Source organism: Lactuca serriola, chromosome 5 (assembly GCF_051521515.1).
Source record: "Lactuca serriola cultivar US96UC23 chromosome 5, Lser_US96UC23_V15, whole genome shotgun sequence".
Classification (NCBI taxonomy): domain Eukaryota; kingdom Viridiplantae; phylum Streptophyta; class Magnoliopsida; order Asterales; family Asteraceae; genus Lactuca; species Lactuca serriola.
The window spans coordinates 217,580,227-217,600,225 of record NC_136412.1 but is presented as its reverse complement, the minus strand read 5'-3'; the positions used below and the strand labels follow the sequence as shown (position 1 = coordinate 217,600,225).

At 39.4% G+C, this 19,999-nt stretch overlaps 1 protein-coding gene across 1 annotated transcript; it reads right to left on the bottom strand.

The window, feature by feature from the left end:
* Positions 1–17,082: 17,082 nt before the first annotated feature.
* LOC145051444 (early nodulin-like protein 12) lies at positions 17,083–18,078 on the bottom strand. Its single transcript, XM_078999424.1, has 2 exons — positions 17,820–18,078; positions 17,083–17,613 (listed from the first exon to the last, which is right to left on the bottom strand). Exons 1-2 carry the CDS (start codon positions 18,004–18,006, stop codon positions 17,186–17,188), a joined length of 615 nt encoding a protein of 204 aa, XP_078855550.1. The 5' UTR covers positions 18,007–18,078; the 3' UTR covers positions 17,083–17,185.
* Between the last annotated feature and the right edge of the window lie 1,921 nt (positions 18,079–19,999).

Sequence of the window (19,999 nt, the reverse complement as noted above, 5' to 3'; positions counted from 1 at the left end):
TCCTACAGGTCAGACACCTCTCCACGTACCTAGCGATCTCTCGCTTCATGCACGACCACCAATATCTCAAGCACAAATCCTAGTATATCTTGGTGGCCCCCGGGTGAATAGAAAAGCGTGACTTATGAGCCTCCTCCAATACAATCTGTCTGACTCCACTAGACACCGGAACCTAGACCCGTCCGTAACGGATCAACAATCCCCTGCTATCCTGCACAAACCGGGTGTTCTCACCCTTAATCCTCTCCAGTTTCCAATTTTCCCGATGCATACCCTCTGCCTGAGCTTCCCAGAGTAAGCTCACAAGTGGGGAATCCATTGATATCCTCATGCATGTCACTAAAATAGGAGGTTCGGCCGCCTTGCGGCTCAGAGTGTCTGCAACCACGTTCATTTTACCAGGGTGGTAAAGGATCTCACAGTCGTAGTCCTTGACTACATCTAACCACCCGCGCTGCCTCATATTCAGGTTCGGTTGGTCCATAATATACCTCAGGCTCTTGTGGTCAGTGTAGACGGTACAACGGACACCATAGAGGTAGTGTCTCCAAATCTTGAGAGCGAACACTACTGCTCCCAACTCCAAATCATGCGTGGGGTATCTCGACTCGTGCGGCTTCAGCTATCGTGATGCGTAGGCTATCACCCTCCCTCTCTGCATGAGGACTGCTCCCAGACCTGTGATGGATGCATCACAGTATACCACAAAGTCCTCCACTCCCTCTGGGAGGGTCAAGACTGGGGCCTCGCATAAACGCTGTCTGAGGGTCTCAAACACCCTCTACTACTCAGGGCCCCACCGAAAATGCACCCCCTTCCTCGTCAGACGAGTGAGGGGTACTGCAATGTTGGAGAAATCCGGTATGAACCTCCGATAGTATTATGCCAAACCAAAAAAGCTCCTGATGTCTGAGGGAGATCTCGGAACCTCCCACCGCATAACTGCCTCAATTTTGGCCGGATCGACCAAAATCCCATCCTGGTTAATGAGATGCCCCAGGAACTGGACATCTCGTAACCAAAACTCGCACTTCGAGAACTTGGCATAAAGCCGTTCTTGCCTCAAAACCCCCAATAACTCTCACAGGTGCTCCTCATACTGTTCCCGAGTCTTGGAATACACCAAGATATCGTCAATGAACACTATGACCGAGCGGTTGAGCATCGGTCTGCAGACCCGATTCATCATGTCCATAAATATCGCTGGCGCATTGGTGAGCCCAAATGACATCAAAAACTCGTAATGTCCATACCGAGTCCTGAACATGGTCTTTTCCACATCCTCCTCCCTCACCCTGACCTGATGGTACCCGAACCTCAAATCAATCTTGGAGATCCACGATGCCCCCTGCAACTAATCAAAGAGGTCGTCTATCCTTGGGAGTGGGTAATGGTTCTTCACTATCAACTTGTTCAACTACCTATAGTCTATGCACATCCGGTGCGATCCATCCTTCTTCTTCATGAAATGTATCGGTACCCCCCACGGAGAACTGCTAGGATGAATGAACTGCTTACCCAACAGTTCCTGCAGCTGTGACGACAGCTCCTGCATCTCCGGTGTGCCAAACGGTACGACGCCTTGTTGACAGGGGCCACACCCGACACTAGGTCAATCCTAAACTCGACCTGTCTATCCGGAGGAACTCCGAGAAACTCCTCCGGAAATACATCAGCAAACTCCCTAACCACGGGGACCTCTGCAACTGATAGCTGACTCGCGTATCCACCACATATGCTAGGTAACCCGCACACCCGTGCTGAATGTACTTTCGAGCCCTGGCAGCTGAACAAAACCCGGAACACGATCTGGTGCCCTCACCATAAATCACCAGTTCTCCCCCACTTGGGGTTCGAACTACAACCCGCTGACCCTCGCCGTCAATCATGGCACCGAACCGAATCAGCCAATCCATGCCTACTATCACGCCAACATCCCTAATGGGGATAGGAAACAGGTCAATAGGGAGGGGGTACCCCAAATATCTCTAATGTGCAACCCCGATAGACAGAAGAAGCGTAAACCCTGAGTTCGTTGGCGATAGAAACAAGCAATGGACACTCAAACTCCCTGACCGGCAAACCGAACTCTCTACCGAAAGTCTGGGAGATGAAAGACTGACTCGCACCCAAGTCGAATAATACCAAAGCAGGGAAGGAGTTCACTAAAAACGTACCTAATGCAGGTATACACATACATAAGCATAAAATGGATATAATCGATGAGATAAAAGGATAGAAACATACCAGCCACCACATCTGGTGCTGCCCTGGCCTCCTCGGCTGTGAGCTGAAAGGCATGTCGTCAAGCCTTCGGGGGCTCTGCTCTACCCTGCCTCCCATCAGTGATCCTCAATGTAGCCAGCGCTGGGGCCTACGCCGGCCTGGAAGCTAACTGTGGATAGTTGGTCCTCACATGACCAACCTGATGACAATGAAAAAAAATCCTCATATTCGGGGTAAGGACGGGCTGGAGACACTCTCGCGTGTAGTGCCCCTCCTTGCCACATTTGTGGCATCCAATACTCAGTCGACATGCTCAGGTATGAACCTTCCCACACTTCCCACAAGTGCGGGCACGCTGCCCTCCCGTCCTGGAATCAGCGGCCTTGAACCGCTTCGGTGACGGTTGCGCCTGCCCTGGGGCCTGTCTCAACTCTCGTAACTGTAACTCAATCTCCAGCATACGCCGCCTCGCGACCTCCTGAAGCTCCAACAAGGTATCACATCTATGTGTCACAACAAACTATCTGATATCAGTCTTGAGCATGCTCAGATATCGAGTCATCTGAGCCTGCTCAGAAGTAAACTCCGGGCAGAACATCTCCCTCTCAGTAAACAACCTGGTGATCTCCATCACCGACTCTGTGCCTTGATGCAGATCTAAAAACTCCTGCACTAGTCTCTCCCTCTCCACCCGTGGAATATAACAGGTACTGGACATGTCTCTGAACTTATCCCAAGAAATCGCAACCCGATGCTCTTCAGTGTATGATCTGGTAACCAATCTCCACCAATCCTTCGCTCCGGACCGTAACAGGTTCAGAGCACACCTCGCCCTCTGATCAGCAAGGCATGAACACGTGAAGAAACATCCCTCCACGTCAGACAACCATCTCATAGCGACGATCGGATCCTAAACCCCATCGAAAGTAGGGGGCTTTGTGTTGTCGAAGTCCCAATACTCAAATGCCCGGACAACTCCTCCTCCTGCTCCAGCTACAACCGATGCCGTTGCAGCGACATCCGTCTCAGCTAGGGCTGCATAGCGCTCGTCAAAGTACTCAACCATGGTGGTCTTAATAGACCCGAACATCTCCGGTAACTATGCCCAGAACAGAGTAGCCACCTCATCGTGCAGAATCTCACGAATCCTGGCATCCAACTCATCCGTCCTCATCTGTTCGACAACCTCGGGCAGTGTAGATCCATCCTGTCTGCTAGCTCCTGATCCCGATCCTGATCCGGATCCATCCCCAAAACATCTCGTAACCACCATACTAAAAATATACCAAGGAAGATATCAGATAATCCGCATAATAACTAGGAACCAACTCCCAACTAAACCCCAAGGGTTGTGACTTCCTTGATACGCATATGGGTCCTGTGCTTTCAGTAGTACGGGCCCATACTACCTTCCACGCCTACCCATATTTGTCTTAAGTATCACCACAACACCCTAACATTATACACAATCATAGCAAGCGCTCAATCCTCACTCCTAGAGGAATGCTAAGTACCTCATAACTGGCCTCCCGGCCTCACACGACTCACCCATCCATGAAATTTCCACCAACCCTGCAACACTAGTGTATGCTAGCCATACATAACGCTGAACCCTATAGACTTTCGAATATCCAATCCTACCCTAAGCTCCCAATCAAACAAGAACATAACATAAGGCCAAATCAAACATTCTCAGGCTATAAGATCTTAATTATGTATAACCGTGATGTATACACTAAACAACTACAGTAATGATGTCAATCTCATATAAAGGAAAACCTAGGCTAGCATGCATCATGTAATCAGGCAATTCTATCATGCAACTCCTGAAGATCCCTAGCCTAGTACTAGCATGCTATTCTAACATATCACATAATCAAATAACTGCATGGTATTTTGGGGTCTACTTACTGGCTCCGGCTGACGTCCACATCACATCCCTTTTCTATATTTTGAAATTCATTTGAAAATTATTTGGAGAATCCTTTCCTTTATTTGAGACTGGATTCACACGATTTTTCCTCCAATTCACTCAAACCAAGGCTCTGATACCAACTTGTAACAACCCATAATTTTACTAAAAATTTAAACTTTTCAAAAATAATCTGAGTAATCAAAAGTTATCCAAACATCAACATAGTTCACAAATTGTTTCAAATGATTTCATATCAGAGTTCCCAGAAATCCAAAATCATAAAAATGTGAGGATGTGTGCGTCACGCCTTCGCCTTGCCATGGTCACTTGAAGTACCTGAAACAAAATCAATAAATGAAAGCTCGAAGGCTTTGTGAGTTACCCTCAAAATACCAATATATACTACCCAGCAAAATAATAACAAACAACAAGTAAAATGAGCCTTCAGCATGACTGGACCGCCTCCTTAGGGCCTACAGCCTATCTAGACCGCTAATGAGCCTTCGGCATGATTGGAACGCCTCGCAGGGCCTACAGCCTATGCGGACCGCTCGCCGGGCCTTCGGCCTGACTGGACCGCCTCCTCAGGGCCTACAACCTATCCGGACCGCCCCTGGTATGTTGGCCTACAACACGAAGCAGGACCGCCTCAACCCAACCCTCAAACAAACAATCATGTGCACATGGATCATATAAACAATAACATGCATATGATAATCGACCGATCTAACAGGTCATAAACATATTAATGGTCCTATGTCCAGGACACCGACCTACCCGACCACTAAGCATAAGCATACCACCATCCTAACTACCAGGATGTAATCAATAAACATATCATGTCATAATCCAGATACAAATATATATATATATATATATATATATATATATATATATATATATATCTATATATATATATATATATATATATATATATATCTATATATATATATATATATATATATATATATATATATATATATATATATATAAAGGGTCGGCCTTGGTGCCTTAGACCCTGTTGATATAGTGAGGATAACTCACCTCACAAGTAGTGCAGAAATGAACTGGGAGTCTCCCGCCGCTATATCACCGACCACCCTTACTGCCTAAAATAAAGAACACTAATTCAATAAGTGGGCTCTCCAAAATTGCCAAAGGTTCCATATTGTCCATTTTCCCAATTTGGGCTTAAGTCCCAAGATCAATTCACTTAACCTAAGTCCATATGCACAAGTCCAATAATGGCCCAATTTCCTAATTGCGTCTTACCATGGAACCCTTTATCAAAACTGGGCCTACTTCAAATATTTAGGCCCAACAAGGCCCAAGTCCAAAAGTCTAACAGCGGCCCAAACCAAAGCCCAAGAGTTAAAAGTCCAACTGAGGAAATACGCGGGGCGTACTCCTCCGGTACGCTGGGCGTACGCCTGCCCTACGTTGACCGCCATTGGGGTGGTTGACCCCGTACGCTGGGCGTACGTGGGGTTCCACCAAAACCCTAATAAGTACTCAATGTCTTAAGCAGTTAAGTCCAACTTCCAGATCCATCGACCAAAAGTGCCATTGAACCATAATGTTTCGAACTTTATCACTTTAGACATCCAGAAAGTTCTTAACACATGGTCTTAATCCATTAAGACCTTCCTACTTCATGCATGAGACAAATCTAGCTATTGGGACCTCATTTTTATCACTTAAGACATCTTCTAGGGTCTGAAAGGACAACCCATTTCGTCCAAGACATCACACGCACCATTTTGGGACTTTTAGGACAAGAAAGCTTCCATAAAACAAAAATAACTAGATCTATAACATACAAGCATAAAGTTCCAAGCTTTTTACCTTTTGGAGCTTCTTGGACACAACACAACTTCAGATCTGTAACCTTGCTCTCCTTCTTCAACTCCTTTGAGCAATGACTTCACCTTCAAAGGTTCAAAAAGCACACCAACTCACACTTCTCACACAAAACTAGGGTTGGAACGTTTCTCTGGGATATGGAGGCTAAGGATAAGCAGAGAAGTGAGCTATAAGGTTGTTTATATAGTCCCCAACCCTAAATATTATGGTTTTCTCCTGACACAAGTACGCCCATCGTACATGAGTGTACGCCCAGCGTACTAGGGCGCGCCTAGTGCGCTCAGCGTACTCTTATGTACGCCCAACATACCCCTTCATGACTCAAAGTGGAGACTTTAGTCCTCAAACTTCTCATGGCCCAACTCAACCAACTCCAAGGACTTTAAATGGGCAACTTATAGAAGAGGATGGATTCAAATATACCTGTGAAATTCAGGATGTTATAACATTTTTAATTAGTCTTTTTGATCACTAATTCATATTAATTCTTGACCAATACTAATTAAATAATATGATTTCTCAATTAATATATTATTCTTATTATATATTAATAAATCACAAATAACCTCTTTCTTAAATATCCATCCTATCAAATTGTCCTGATGAAGGCAACCCGAAATGGACCATGCTACTCTCGAGCCAAGTATATAACAATTATAGTTATGGGATTAGAAAGGCCATGGGATTTTTATGCTTATCATGGGTGTTGATGCTAACTTCGGCACTAGAGCGTGCTTCTGACATTTCTAGCATTCTTATATTGATGTCTCTGTGTCTTGGTACATCGTTGGATCCTTCATGTGCCCCTACTATTCCTTCATGCATTTAAGTTATTAAATAATATACGTTGGGGAAGCTTACACATCTTATCCATGAGTAAAGATCCTCGTCTATATAAGAATTTGTTCCAGAATGCAAAGGACGGTGCCTTGATTATGAGCATCCTAGCCCGCTTTTCGTCTTGTAGTAATTCCTTGTTTGATAGATGTGTAGGTAGTGGTTGTTGCCAATCACCTTTTGTGTCAACTGTCGACACAGATTCTTTTTCATATATTGACTATTTTTTAGTATTTCTACCAAAACCCTCTTTGCTAGATGTGGAAATGTTAGGGATGCGAGCTTGCTTAGAGTGTCTGCTTTTTTTTTACCATGCTATGTGTTGAAGTTTGAATGCTTTGAATTCCTTTGTGAGTGGATTTACCTTTGTTGCATATTTCTTCAAAAAATTTCCTCGAACTTCGTAGATACCATTCGCTTGATTAAAAACAATCATGGACTCTATGAATGCTTTAATCGTTTCACTTCCCACTTTTAGCCCAATTTGATGGCCTGGGATAGAACTCGTTGTTTGATACCTTGAAATCGAATCTTGGGGCATACGTTATTTCTTCAACTTTTGGGCTGGTCAAGATCAATCATACCCCTGTTCCTTCCATGGTTAAAGTTACATTTATATGAAGAATCCATTCTTCTTCTTTAGCCTTTTCACATTCCTTGTCCGCTAGGCAATTTTTGTCTTAACATTTCACGACAATTTTCTGCTAGCTACAGCTAGACCGACATGTCTGGGGTGACAATTGCCTTAACATTTCTAGACGTCTGATGAAGCGCCGTGGCGGGCAGCATTACAATCGATAGCTCGATTATAAGGGCTCACTATAACATCGAATAGTAAATTCTAGTGCAAGATACAGTATAAGTATGGTTATTTACTTATAAACGACATTTATAAGTACGGTTATTTACTTATACACAACATTTATAAGTATGGTTATTTACTTATACACAACATTTATAAGTATGGTTATTTACTGATACACAACATTTATAAGTATGATTATTTACTTATACACAAAATTTATAAGTATGGTTATTTATTTATACACAACATTTATAAGTATGGTTATTTACCTATACACAACATTTATAAGTATGGTTATTTACTTATATACTATGTTTATAAGTATGGCTATTTACTTATACACTTGATTTTTGGATAATAATCACATGACAAGTCACACTTTTTATAAGTTTAGAAGTTATGGGAACTTTTATTTTATAAATGCTTTTGGATACATACTACACATACAGTTTTTTTTTACGCTGCAGGCGTACAAATACAAAACATTTTACAAGGATATGATTTTTACACAAGGAAAATATCAAATTTTTATACAACTGAACACTTATGAACTCACCAGCTTTATGTTGACTTTTAAAACGACATGTTATCTCAGGAAACAATTAAGTTGGGATCAATGGAGCAACTTTTGAAGACAATACACCAAATATCATTACATGAACTACTTTATTTGATAACATGCAAACCTTGTAATGTATTTTGATACTAAGTAACATTCGGGTCATGTAATTGATATAATCATATGATATGATGGTTGTTTATGTACTTGTGTTTTTAATGTATATATTATTGTGATATTGTGTTCTTGTTCCACCCCTTGACGTTTCTGCCATCCGGTTTGGGGGTGTGAAAAGTACAATGCTATAATGTATATATTGTGTATAATGTATGTTTAAGTGTATTTGGAAAGTAAAATACTATAAGGATATGTTGGTTATAGTTTGATATGTTGGTATTTTTTATTTTGGTAATTTCTAGAAAGTACAAAGCTATAATGATATGTTGGTAATATATTTTCACATTATTTGTAGTTGGAAATGCTGCAAACAATACTAAAGGACCCGACCTGTTCTGTGGCACTGCAATATTGGTTTCACTCATCGCCGCCACGAAATGATAACGAAGGAAGCGATGGGAGTGATGAGGACGAGGAGTACTTTTTTAGGATTTTATGAAATGTTTTGTTTGAGTTAATATTTTGAATATATTATTGCACTTTGTTTGGATGAATATTTGTTGTGTATGGACTAATATTTTGGATTTTCTGCAAAATTAAGATTTGCAGTAGTTTTTATGCATGTTATAACAGTTTTTATAATTTTAATGTTAAATAAAAAAGGAAAATGGTTTAGCGGCAACACTTTTGTATTAGTGGCGACATATGGTATTAGCGGCGACTATGCATTAGCGATGACATACAGTATTAGTGGCGACATATGGAGCATCAACGACGAGGCAACAACAACAACATAGATTGTCGTCGGCACTCCCTTAATAGTATCCGGGATCTCGACCGGGAAGTCTGCGAGAACCTGGGCCTTGATGCTAGTCCAGGGGTGGTAATGGATATCATGTCCTCCTAATTCTATGGCCCACTTATCCAAGCGCCCAGACTTTTCCGGCCTTAGCAACACTTGCTTTATTGGGTAACTAGTCAGAACATCCACCTTGTGGGCTTGAAAATACCTCCGTATCCGTCTAACAACGTATACCAGAGCGAGGACCAGGTTCTCTAAGGCCGAGTAATTGTCCTTTGGTCCTTGTAGGGCCCTACTAAAAAAAGGACGAGAACCTGCTTGCCTTTCCTCTCCACCTCTAACACCGAGGGGATAACTTCTTCGGTAGCTGCTAAATACATATGTAACGTCTCTACTTGTAACGGGCAGGCGAGAGCTGGTAGTTGGTGTAAGACATCTTTCTGTTGGTGCAATGTCGCATCTTCTTTTTCTGTCCATTTGAACTGCTTTTTTTCTAGACACCCTTTGAGTGTTTGGTACAGAGGAAGCGCTTTTTCTGCAGATTTGGCAATGAATCTTCCCAATGCCGTCAACCTACCGTTGATCTCTTGTACAACCTTGAGGTTGTGGGGAGTTTTTTACTCAAGGAACTCCTGGATTTTGGTAGGATTGGGCAGAATCCCTTCCTTGGATATCTGATACCCAAGGAATTCACCTGATCATAATTATCAAGGGAAACAATAATCCCAATAGGTTGACCATGAAAGTTTACCAAATATCATCTAAAAGCCTCCCAAGCATCTCAAACAATTGGATGGGGCTCAAAATACCCATAAATGTACTCTTTTTATTAGAACAAGAATTTTTAGTTTCCTCTTATTGAAAATTTTAGTTTCCCTCCATCATTTTTCATCTAGTTCTAGTTTCCCTGTTACGTTATTTGTTCCTCCTTATACAATTCTTTGACCTAACATTCTAATTTCCCCAAAGTTATCCCAAAAATTATCCTATGTCACACTCTTCATTCAACAACCATATCCTCTCACGTCTCGATCAGAAACCACGCTCTTCCAAAGGAAAATCGTCATCACCACCAGCATGATATGTTAAACTTTTTAAGGCTTTGTCTTCTAATGTTCTTATGAGATTTGGATATATTATATATATGAAACAAGATGTAAGCTTTATGTAAATCGTCAGAGTTTGACACACTTACTCAGTTGAAAATAAGGAACATATGAATTGATCCATTTTTTAGTTTTATTGTTGGAGTGTTATAAGACTGAAGGTCGTAAAGTAATTTTTGCTAGTTACATTTACATGTCAAAAATAATATACAATGTCTTTGCTAGCATTGAATCTATCTTTAACACTCGTTTTATGAATAAAAATGACGCAGGCTCTGTGCATTCCAAGTTCTTGGAATGACACGCTCGTCCTGAGTTTCTAGGACATAAGCACCAGCCTTCACTCGTATACAGATGGTCAGAGTGAGCGGACCATCCAAACTCTAGAGGATATGCTGCGGGCATGCATCCTCGACTTCGGTGGTAGTTGGGTATGTACCTTCCTTTGGCATAGTTTTCCTACAATACTAGCTACCACGCGAGTATCGACCGTCTTCCCTTCGAGATGTTATATGGGAGGACCCCGATATGTTGGGGTGAGGTTGGACAGATGGTCATGGGGAGTACCGAAGTGGTACTCAAGACGACAGAGAGGATACAACAGGTCAGGAGCAGGCTTCATACTACTCAGAGTCGGCCGCAGAGCTACGCCGACAGACGCTGATCGGACATGGAGTTCCAGGTCGGGGATACGGTTCTCCTAAAGGTGTCACCTTGGAAATGTGTCATCCGGTTTAGGAAGCGGGTCAAGTTGGGCCCCAAGTACATTGGTCCTTTCAGGGTTGCAGCCCGGTTGGGCAAGGTGGCGTATAGGCTGGATCTGACAGCCGAAGTTAGTCAGATCCATAGTACCTTTCATGTCTCCCAGCTGCGGAAGTGCTTGGTAGATGACTCCGCGGTGGTACCTCTAGAGGATATTCAGGTGGACGACAGCCCGAACTACATTGAGCGGTCGGTAGCCATCCTTAATAGGAAGACGAAGGATCTGAGGAACAAGAAGATCGAGTTGGTGAAGGTGCAATGACAACACCGCAAGGGCTCAGAATGGACTTGGGAGTCGGAGGCCGAGATGAGGGAGCACTACCCTGGGCTATTTCTAGATGCAACAGACTTCGATGACGAAGTATAAAATAAATGGGGGAGATTTGTAACGCTCGATTTCTGGTATGTATTTTAATAAAGAATTATTCATTTTTGCAAAGGGACTCGACGAGTTGGTTTCCAGAGTGAAACCCTAATTTTTAGGGTTTGCACCCTATTTAAAGACCTTAACACCCCCATTCTGGCCTCCCTCATTGCCTCCCATAGTCCAACAAACCCTAATTCGCGATCTTGAGCTTTGTGAGTGTGTGTGAGTGAAAAAGGAGTGATTCCTTGGTGTTTTCTTGAAGGAGTGGAAGCTAGAAGTGCTTGGTTGAAGGAAGGAGCTTTGGATCCAGAAGAAGAACTCCATTTCCAGTTCATTTGAGGTATAAAGTCTATACCTTGTCTATTTGTTTACTAGATCTCTTCATGTGGTAGTTTAGGACCATATGGAGCATAATACGGAACCATTCATGGATGCAAGCATGTTTTGTGGTAATAACTTCATATCCAGAGCCTTTGAGGGACTCCAAGGCATAAATGTGCCAACTTTATCGCCATGAGAGTCCCATGCATCATATGAACCACTTTTCAGGGCTATGTGAGCTAAATAACCCATGCATGCATGTAAAGTTAGAAACTTTACGTGATATATCGACCCTAGGGAACCAGATCTACGTTTTGGATGCATTAAGCCCGAAAAAAATCGACTGCATGGATTTGGGCTATGGGGGACTCGACGAGTTGTTCATACGACTCGGCGAGTTGGGTCGTGGTCCCCCAACCTTTTCTGTTACTAAGCAAACACGTTGAGTCGAGAAGATGACTCAGCGAGTTGGACATGTTTATGGATTTGAAGATCAAAGAACTCGACAAGTCCAAGGATGAACTCGACGAGTTGAGAGCAAATGTCCCTACTGATATGAAGAAGAACTCGACGAGTTCAAGGATGAAGTCGGTGAGTTGAGAGCAAAATGTCCCAACTTGAGGAATTCGATGAGTTCAGGGATGAACTCAGCGAGTTGTGAATCAAATGCCTCGACTTGTATGAAGGGGAACTCGATGAGTAAGATCGAGACTCCAGAGTTTTATAGACCCGGGAACTCGACGAGTTAATGGACCAACTCGGCAAGTTGAGTCAACCAGAATGTTGACTTGGACCTGGAGGTTGACTTTGACCAGAGTGTTGACCTTTGACTTGACCATTGACCAGAGTTGACCCTTAAAGGGGTTATGAGTATGAAAGAGTAATTAAAAGAGATGTTATGTGTAGGAGTTTGAGGAGATTTGATCCCAGAGCTGAGGACAGTTCAACCACATCACGACATTGAGGTGAGTTACCTTCCAGTAGAAGTGGGTCGAAGGCACCAACGCCGACCCACTAGTAAGGGTTATAGTAGAGATGATCATCTTTGTGATAATTATTTGGTATGTCACTGTCTGTTATGCTTTATCTGCTAGTATGCTATGATGTTATGTGATAGTGGTAGGAGGGGCATGATAGACCCCAATATCGGTCGATAGGGCCGAAGGGGTATGCTAGCACCGAATAAGCTAGGCAGTATATGATTTATATGTTTATACACTAGGATACTTTGTGGTAGAGTAGGGGTGAAATAGTCCTTGGTATCGGTCGAAAGGACCGAAGGGGTAGGCCAACACCTTAATATGCTACGCGAGGTACCATTCGAAAGGACCGAAGGGGTAGGACATCACCCTGATATGCTAGGCTAGGTATCGGTCAACATGACCGAAGGGGTAGGCCAACACCCTAATATGCTAGGCAGTTACCGTTTGAAAGAGACCGAAGGGGTAGTCCAGTACCCAAATATGTTAGATAGTATGTATGTTGTATGGTATGTGGTATGATGAGGGAACTCAGTAAGCTTTGTGCTTACGGTTTTCAATTTTTGTTTCAGGTCCTTCTTCTTTGAAGGGAAAGGGGCCGACACGGTAACCCTGACATGCTTTTGATACATATAATCTATGGTTTTTATGATATGAAATAACTTGATGCCGTTTTCTTAAAAATTGTTTTATGAATTGTTATATCAAAAATGAAATTTTTGGTCCGTATTTTTGAGATGTTACAACATTTATGAATTTATTTGTAGCAAGGTTTATTACTTGATTAATCGTATTAATCAATATATATATATATATATATATATATATATATATATATATATATATATATATATATATATATATATATATATGATAGGTACATTTTCTTTACTTCTTTTTATAGTTTGTTTTAGTATATTTTATTTTATTTTTGGTTAATTATCATGCATATTTTTCTTTTTGTTATTTTTATCTATCTCGGATAGTTTCTAGTCGTTGGTATTATTTTTTAGATTTTTAGAAGACTAGCATGGAATGGAGAAGATTCGAAAGACAAACAAGTATGATTGCAGAATTGCTAGAAATCAAGTGGCTATCTTTGTATGTTTGGGTTTGTGTCTATGATCATAGAGCAATGTGGATTTGTAAATTTGGAACGTTGTAGCAAGTTTGGCTAGAAGGAAAAGATGGTGAAAGAAGATTTAAAGAACATGAGCTTTAGGGGGTGTTTGACTTAGTTTTTTACAGCTAAAAGTCTTTTTTGAAAAAGAAAAAAAAAAAGCAAAAGATGTTTGGCAAAACTAATTTTAAAAGTTACTTTTGGAGTTTTTATACAAGGAAAATAAACTTTTTGGAAAAATCAACAAATCCTGACATTTTGTAACTTTTCTAAAAAGAACTTTTGGGCTTAGAAAAGCTAAGCCAAACACCCCCTTAGTGTGGAAGAAGAAGGAATTTGGGTTTAATATAAAACCTTTCTTGTGCCAAAAATTTAGCCCTTGAAGATTAGCGAGGACCAGGATTTGATGTTTGTTCTTAATTCCATAAATTTGACATGATTAAACCTTAAATGGGAGACGTAACAAGAATTTATGAAAATATACCCACAATTATTCTTGGATCCCGCGAGGTCATGTCATCATGCTCAATTTTTAGGATAAAATAAAACTTTCATAAATAAATAAATAAATAGTAATAATATTAAAATAATTAAAATGATTATATGAGATACTAATTTATTATTTGATCAAATATTTAAAGGAAGGAAATTCATTTGTGATGTTTATCTAAGTTAGTTTAAGGATTATTTTGATAAAATATTCAATTGTCTTTAGGAAAAGTTTTAGACGTTTCAGTAAAAGATTAATTTTTGGTGGTGAAAATGAAAAAATAAAGACTAGGTGTGCTTAAAGTGTTAAGTGAGCATAAATATATAAGCTTGATCTCTCATTTCCTCCTTATTTTCACGAAAATAAGACAATGAAAATGAATGGATGATGATTTTTGGCGTTTGAAGAGGATCTAGAATTGTTGATTGAAGGTAAAGTAGAGATTTGATTCTAATTATTCAGTGTTGTAACACCCTAGACATGTTTTTATACAAAAAAGCAATATAGAATATCCATAACTTTTAAATTTAATTATAATAAAAATCAATTATAAAGAAAACGTTAAGACAACACTCCATTATTAAAACTTTAAAACATAATAACATAGTTTATTTACTAAATGAAATGTTTAAAAATAATTGTGGAAGTCTCAAATCCAGGTTACATGGTCTTCAATGTCATTATGAAAATAACAAAAAACAGTGAGAATGCAAAGGCCATCTATAGTCATGTCGGTTTCTTTCCTTTATTCACCCACCGGTAATATGTTAATAAACAACAGATAAACATAAAGCTTAGCAAGCATACAGGTTACTTACCATTACATTAGTCGTATACATGCACATGCATCAAAATGCTGAACAATCTCTTGACAACACTGAACAAAACGGGATTCTAGTCCAACTTAGGATTGAAATTAGCTTTAGAAATCTATAAATGAAAGGTAATAGACATTCACATAACTTTCAAAGGATGTAAACCTCACTCCCAAAATATTTTTGTAGAATTAATTGTGATCTTTAAAAGTTGAGGTCAGATTCAACAAAGTTAAAGCTTTCATCTTTTAGTTACTCTTTTTGTCATTTCCTTTAAGTCTTTTAGTGAAAGGCTTAGGCCATTAAGTTTTGGGCATATAAAGATCTAAAAAGTGTCCGTAATCAGAGGTTTCACCTCAAGGAATTATGTCTACAAGGTTTATGCATACGTACTTCCAATTTCAAGAGTTGGTTGCTATAATTAACAACCAGACATTCATTCTATTGCTTACCACTTAAGGGCTTATTAAGATAGGTATTAAGATACAATAAAGGCTGACTTTTAGATAAGGTTTAGGTAGCCTATAGATTTGTTCAATTCATTCGTGTTCACAGGTCATCCCAAGAGTCAACAAAAACCATGGCAAAACGAAAGAAAATGGGACAACTCATGTTTTGACCCGTGATCAGTACTGCTCAAAAATCTAACTCTTGAACCGTAACTTTGATTTTGATTGGTATGATTTTGGCGTCCTTAAAAAGTAGACAGGATTTCATACGAATCTTGTATATGATAATTTTTCATAATCTCTCTCTCTCTCTCTCTATGGGGGATTGGGGGGGGGGGGGGGGGGGGGGGGTAATAAGGATGTTGTTTGGCTGAAGTTAGGGGCGAACATTTTAATTGGCTTATTAATATTTGTTAATATTTATTATATTAATAATTGTTATTATTCTTTTTATGATAAATAATTATTTCTAGGTAATTATTATTATTGCTCTTTGTTATTATTTATTATGTTTTATTATTATTATTATTATGAGTTAATCCTCAATAATTTATAAAATATTTTTCATTTATTTAATTTCTTTATCAAGTTTTGATAGTTTTATTTTCATATATTTTTTCTATAAATAAAATCTCTTTTCTATTAGCTATACGAAAACCAAGACGATATAATTGTCAACTCAACTTGAGAGGTATATATAGTCTCCTTCAATTCATTCTCCATGATTTTTATTTATTTATTTATTTTGTTGGTATGGGTTAATCCCCAAATTCCAATTTCTTTTAGTAAGATCTGATAGAGTACATTCTGGAAAAGAATAAGCATTAAAAAGAAGTTGTTTTAGATAATAGTAAATTACACGAATGGTCCTATGGTTTGGGGTAATTTGCATGTTTGATCTCTAACTTATTTTTTTAACTCGGAAAATCTCTACTGTTTCTTTTTGTTACGTGTTTGGTCTCTGTCTTGCCTAAAAAGACTATTTTTCCCTTGATTTTTTATTTTTTTTTAAATAAACACACCCCCAACTCAACCCCTCACCTTATTTTACCTATCCCTCCATTTTTCTTTATTTAAATAATAGTCTTTTTAGGTAAGACAGGGACCAAGCGTGTAACAAAAACAAACAATAGGGATCTTCTGAGTTAAAAAAAATAAATTAGGGACCAAGCATGCAAATTACCCCAAACCATAGGGACCATTCGTGTAATTTACTATTTACATAAATAATCCCAAACCCGAAACATCATTTCTAAAAAATATTTCTTACTTGATATTGTTCATATAATCAATTCCATAAGGCCATATTTCGCGCTCTATAGGAGATCATGAGACCGATATGCATGCTCTTTTGATGACTAAAGAAATCGAGATATGTATACTTTTTTTACGCCACGGTGATGTCAAAGTACACAAAAAATTCCTTTATGCAGTAAAAATACTTTCGTTATAAGAGATTAAGCGTATTCATGAATTTAAATTTAAATTAAAAAGATTAAACAAAAAAAAATGTAACAAACATAGAAGAAAATAAATCGCAATTAATACTTGAAACAAATCAACCACAATGCAAAGTGTAATTCACCCCAAAATATATCTAGAACTTAAAATAAAAACCGAAACTATTAAAACAAAATCTTGAAAATTTTCCTCAAACCATAGCAACAACAAACAAGGTAGCCATAATAGCCATGGTTGAAATACCAATCACCCAAGCATTGGATGACGCCGTACTGGCTGTTGGAGCAGTTGCTGGAGTAATGACCGGAGAAGGAGGAGCATTTGCAGGAGTAAGTACTGGACGTGGTAATACCTTCGGAGATGGTTTAGGAGCTTGCGAAGGAGATGATCCACCAACCGAGCCTGCATGTTTCTGCGATAAAACCTTAACCTCAAGCTTCTCACCCTTCTCGCAATGCCCATTAGCACCGCTAATGAAAAAGAAAGGTCCTGCTTCATCAAGCTTGATTTTTGTGTTACCATCATTATACGACTTGCTGGGGTTTGATTTATTGCATTTTTTGTAGTCTTCTTCATCCACTCGTAGCACTGAATCGATCTTTGAATCGTATTTGAATACTGAAATTCATAATAATAAATATAACCATTAAAGTCTTTTCCCGAATTTAGAACTATATGATAATGAAATAAATACAAATTACATAGTATAAGGTGAAATATATCAGCTTGATCATAATATGATATCGCATTGATTACACTACTCTACCAAATATTGCTAATAACAATTGACTTTTGGATGGAAAACACGAAAGAAAAAGAATTACCAAGTGAATCTCCGATCCTAAATCGTTCCTTTTCAGCCCATTCATTCAACTCGTTTGGAGAAGTATGGATATGCCACGAATTCTTGTTTCCACCAACCAAAAACTCTGTTGCTTCGGCGCCAAAAACATTCATCGAGAACAATATCAGACAAGTAGTGAAACACAAAAACAAAGATTTGGAACTCATTTTGTCAAAATAATAATAGTAATGGAAGATCGAAGATGAGGAATGAAACCAAAAAAAAAATACTGAGATTGATTTTTTCCACGTATGGTTTTGCAATTGGTAACGCTCCAATTTATAGAAGTTAGATTAGGTGCTAGGGTTTGGCGTATCACCAAGCTGTACGTCAATTGCCACGTCAGAGTCGTAGGGTTTGAGTGAGTACTAGCCGTTTGAAAATTGAGGATATTTCGTAGTTGATAATTATCTTTCTAATTCGAATTTGAAGAAACAATTGGTAAGGAAGATGGATTAAGCCGTTTCATTATCAAGGTATTTATTTTAATTGATAATTAAAGGTTAAATAATAAATAGTAATAAATCATTAAATGGACATAAATTTGGTCATATCGCAATAAACTGATGGGATATTACTTTTAATGCATAATTAAAATTGTTGACTTTTCTTTTCTTTTTTTTTTTTTTTTTTTTTTTTTTTTAAAGGATATTAGATTTTATTTTAGTATTACAATTGGTAGAGGTTTGACAATTACTTTCTTTACCGGGGATTTCAAATTTGTTATTAATTTTTTGTTGATCGTATATATATGTTTGAGTTGTATACTATGGGAGATGAAAAGCCAACGGAGTGGAAGAAAGTAAGAAGGAAGACGCCGGCGAAAAAGAATATAGGAGAAGTAACGACGTATTTCGTAACAAACGTACCAGAAGGGGCTAGAAAGAACGATCTACGAAAAATATACACAAAATATATGAACATGCCAGACGTATATCAATGAATAAGAAAAAGAAAGAATGGTCATAACATCATGTTTGTAAGATTCAGAGGAGTCCAAGATGCAAAACTACTTGAGAAACAATTAAATGGGATTAGATACAAAGGGAGATTACTAGAGACGAATTTATCCTTGTACGAGAGGAGGGAAAAGGTGTATGCAAACGACACAACAAGGAAGAAAGAGAAACCCACCATCAAACATAACTTGAGAATAGGTTTGAGAGACCAAAGAACAGTTACGGAGGTGACAAGAATCCAAGATCATCGAGCAGGAATAGTAACACCCCCATCTTCATTCCCGTTGGCTCCGCCTCCACTACCTCCCATTCTCCCGCAACAAGAACAAGAAAACCATCATTGGCGCTGAAAGACTACCATCGTTGGCGAGACACTATCATTAGATCATCTTGGACATCGTCCCAAATTGCTCTTCATTATAGAGGAACCAACCATAAAGATAAAATATATTTGAGGGTTAAAGGTACTCCTCATATTCGACAATTCAAAGGATATTAAGGAATTCATGGAAAATGGAAGGAGGTGGAAGGAAAATTCCAAATGGGTGAAGTATGGAGACCATTTGGATCTCAGCTTTGAGAGGGTCGCTTGGATTAGAATCATGGGGTTATCGCTAAAGTTCTGGGGTGACCGGAACTTCGCTTCCATCATCGGGTGTTATGATCGGACGATTTCCCCCTTTGATGATGTTTACCATCGAGTTGACCTGTCATGTGCCAAAATTGGGATAATATCGACAAGGATTGATCGGATTAACGAGGAAATCACGGTGGCCACTGAAGAAAATTGTTCAAAGTTGACATCGTAGAATTTGATGAGAATTGGTTCCCATTCCGGTTCAACCCGTCTAAAGATTTTTATGAGGAAGAGAGAAAATGGGAAAAAGATGACGAGGAAGGCATATCGGATACATGGATGGATGAGGACGAAGAAGAACATAAAGAAGGAGAAATACCACAAGATGATACTATCACATTCGGGAAGATTAATGAGAACGAAAAGACACATCAATAACAAACGGTAAGATCAAAGACTGGGTGTCGGAATCGCAGGAGGCCGCCGGAGCTGCTGAAGATGCACCAGTTGGTCAACCGATGGGGATGGAAGACCAAGAAACACTCATTGGAGATCACAAGACCTTGGGCAATGTAGAAGTCATGGAGAAGACTTAATGCAGAATAAGAATCTAGACCCTAGGAA

Excerpts from the sequence above, each read along its gene's own strand:
- LOC145051444 (XM_078999424.1), bottom strand. The coding sequence starts at position 18,006 with ATGAGTTCCAAATCTTTGTTTTTGTGTTTCACTACTTGTCTGATATTG. Across the intron at positions 17,614-17,819 it reads TAGGATCGGAGATTCACTTG|TATTCAAATACGATTCAAAG; the intron begins GTAATTCTTTTT and ends TATGAATTTCAG.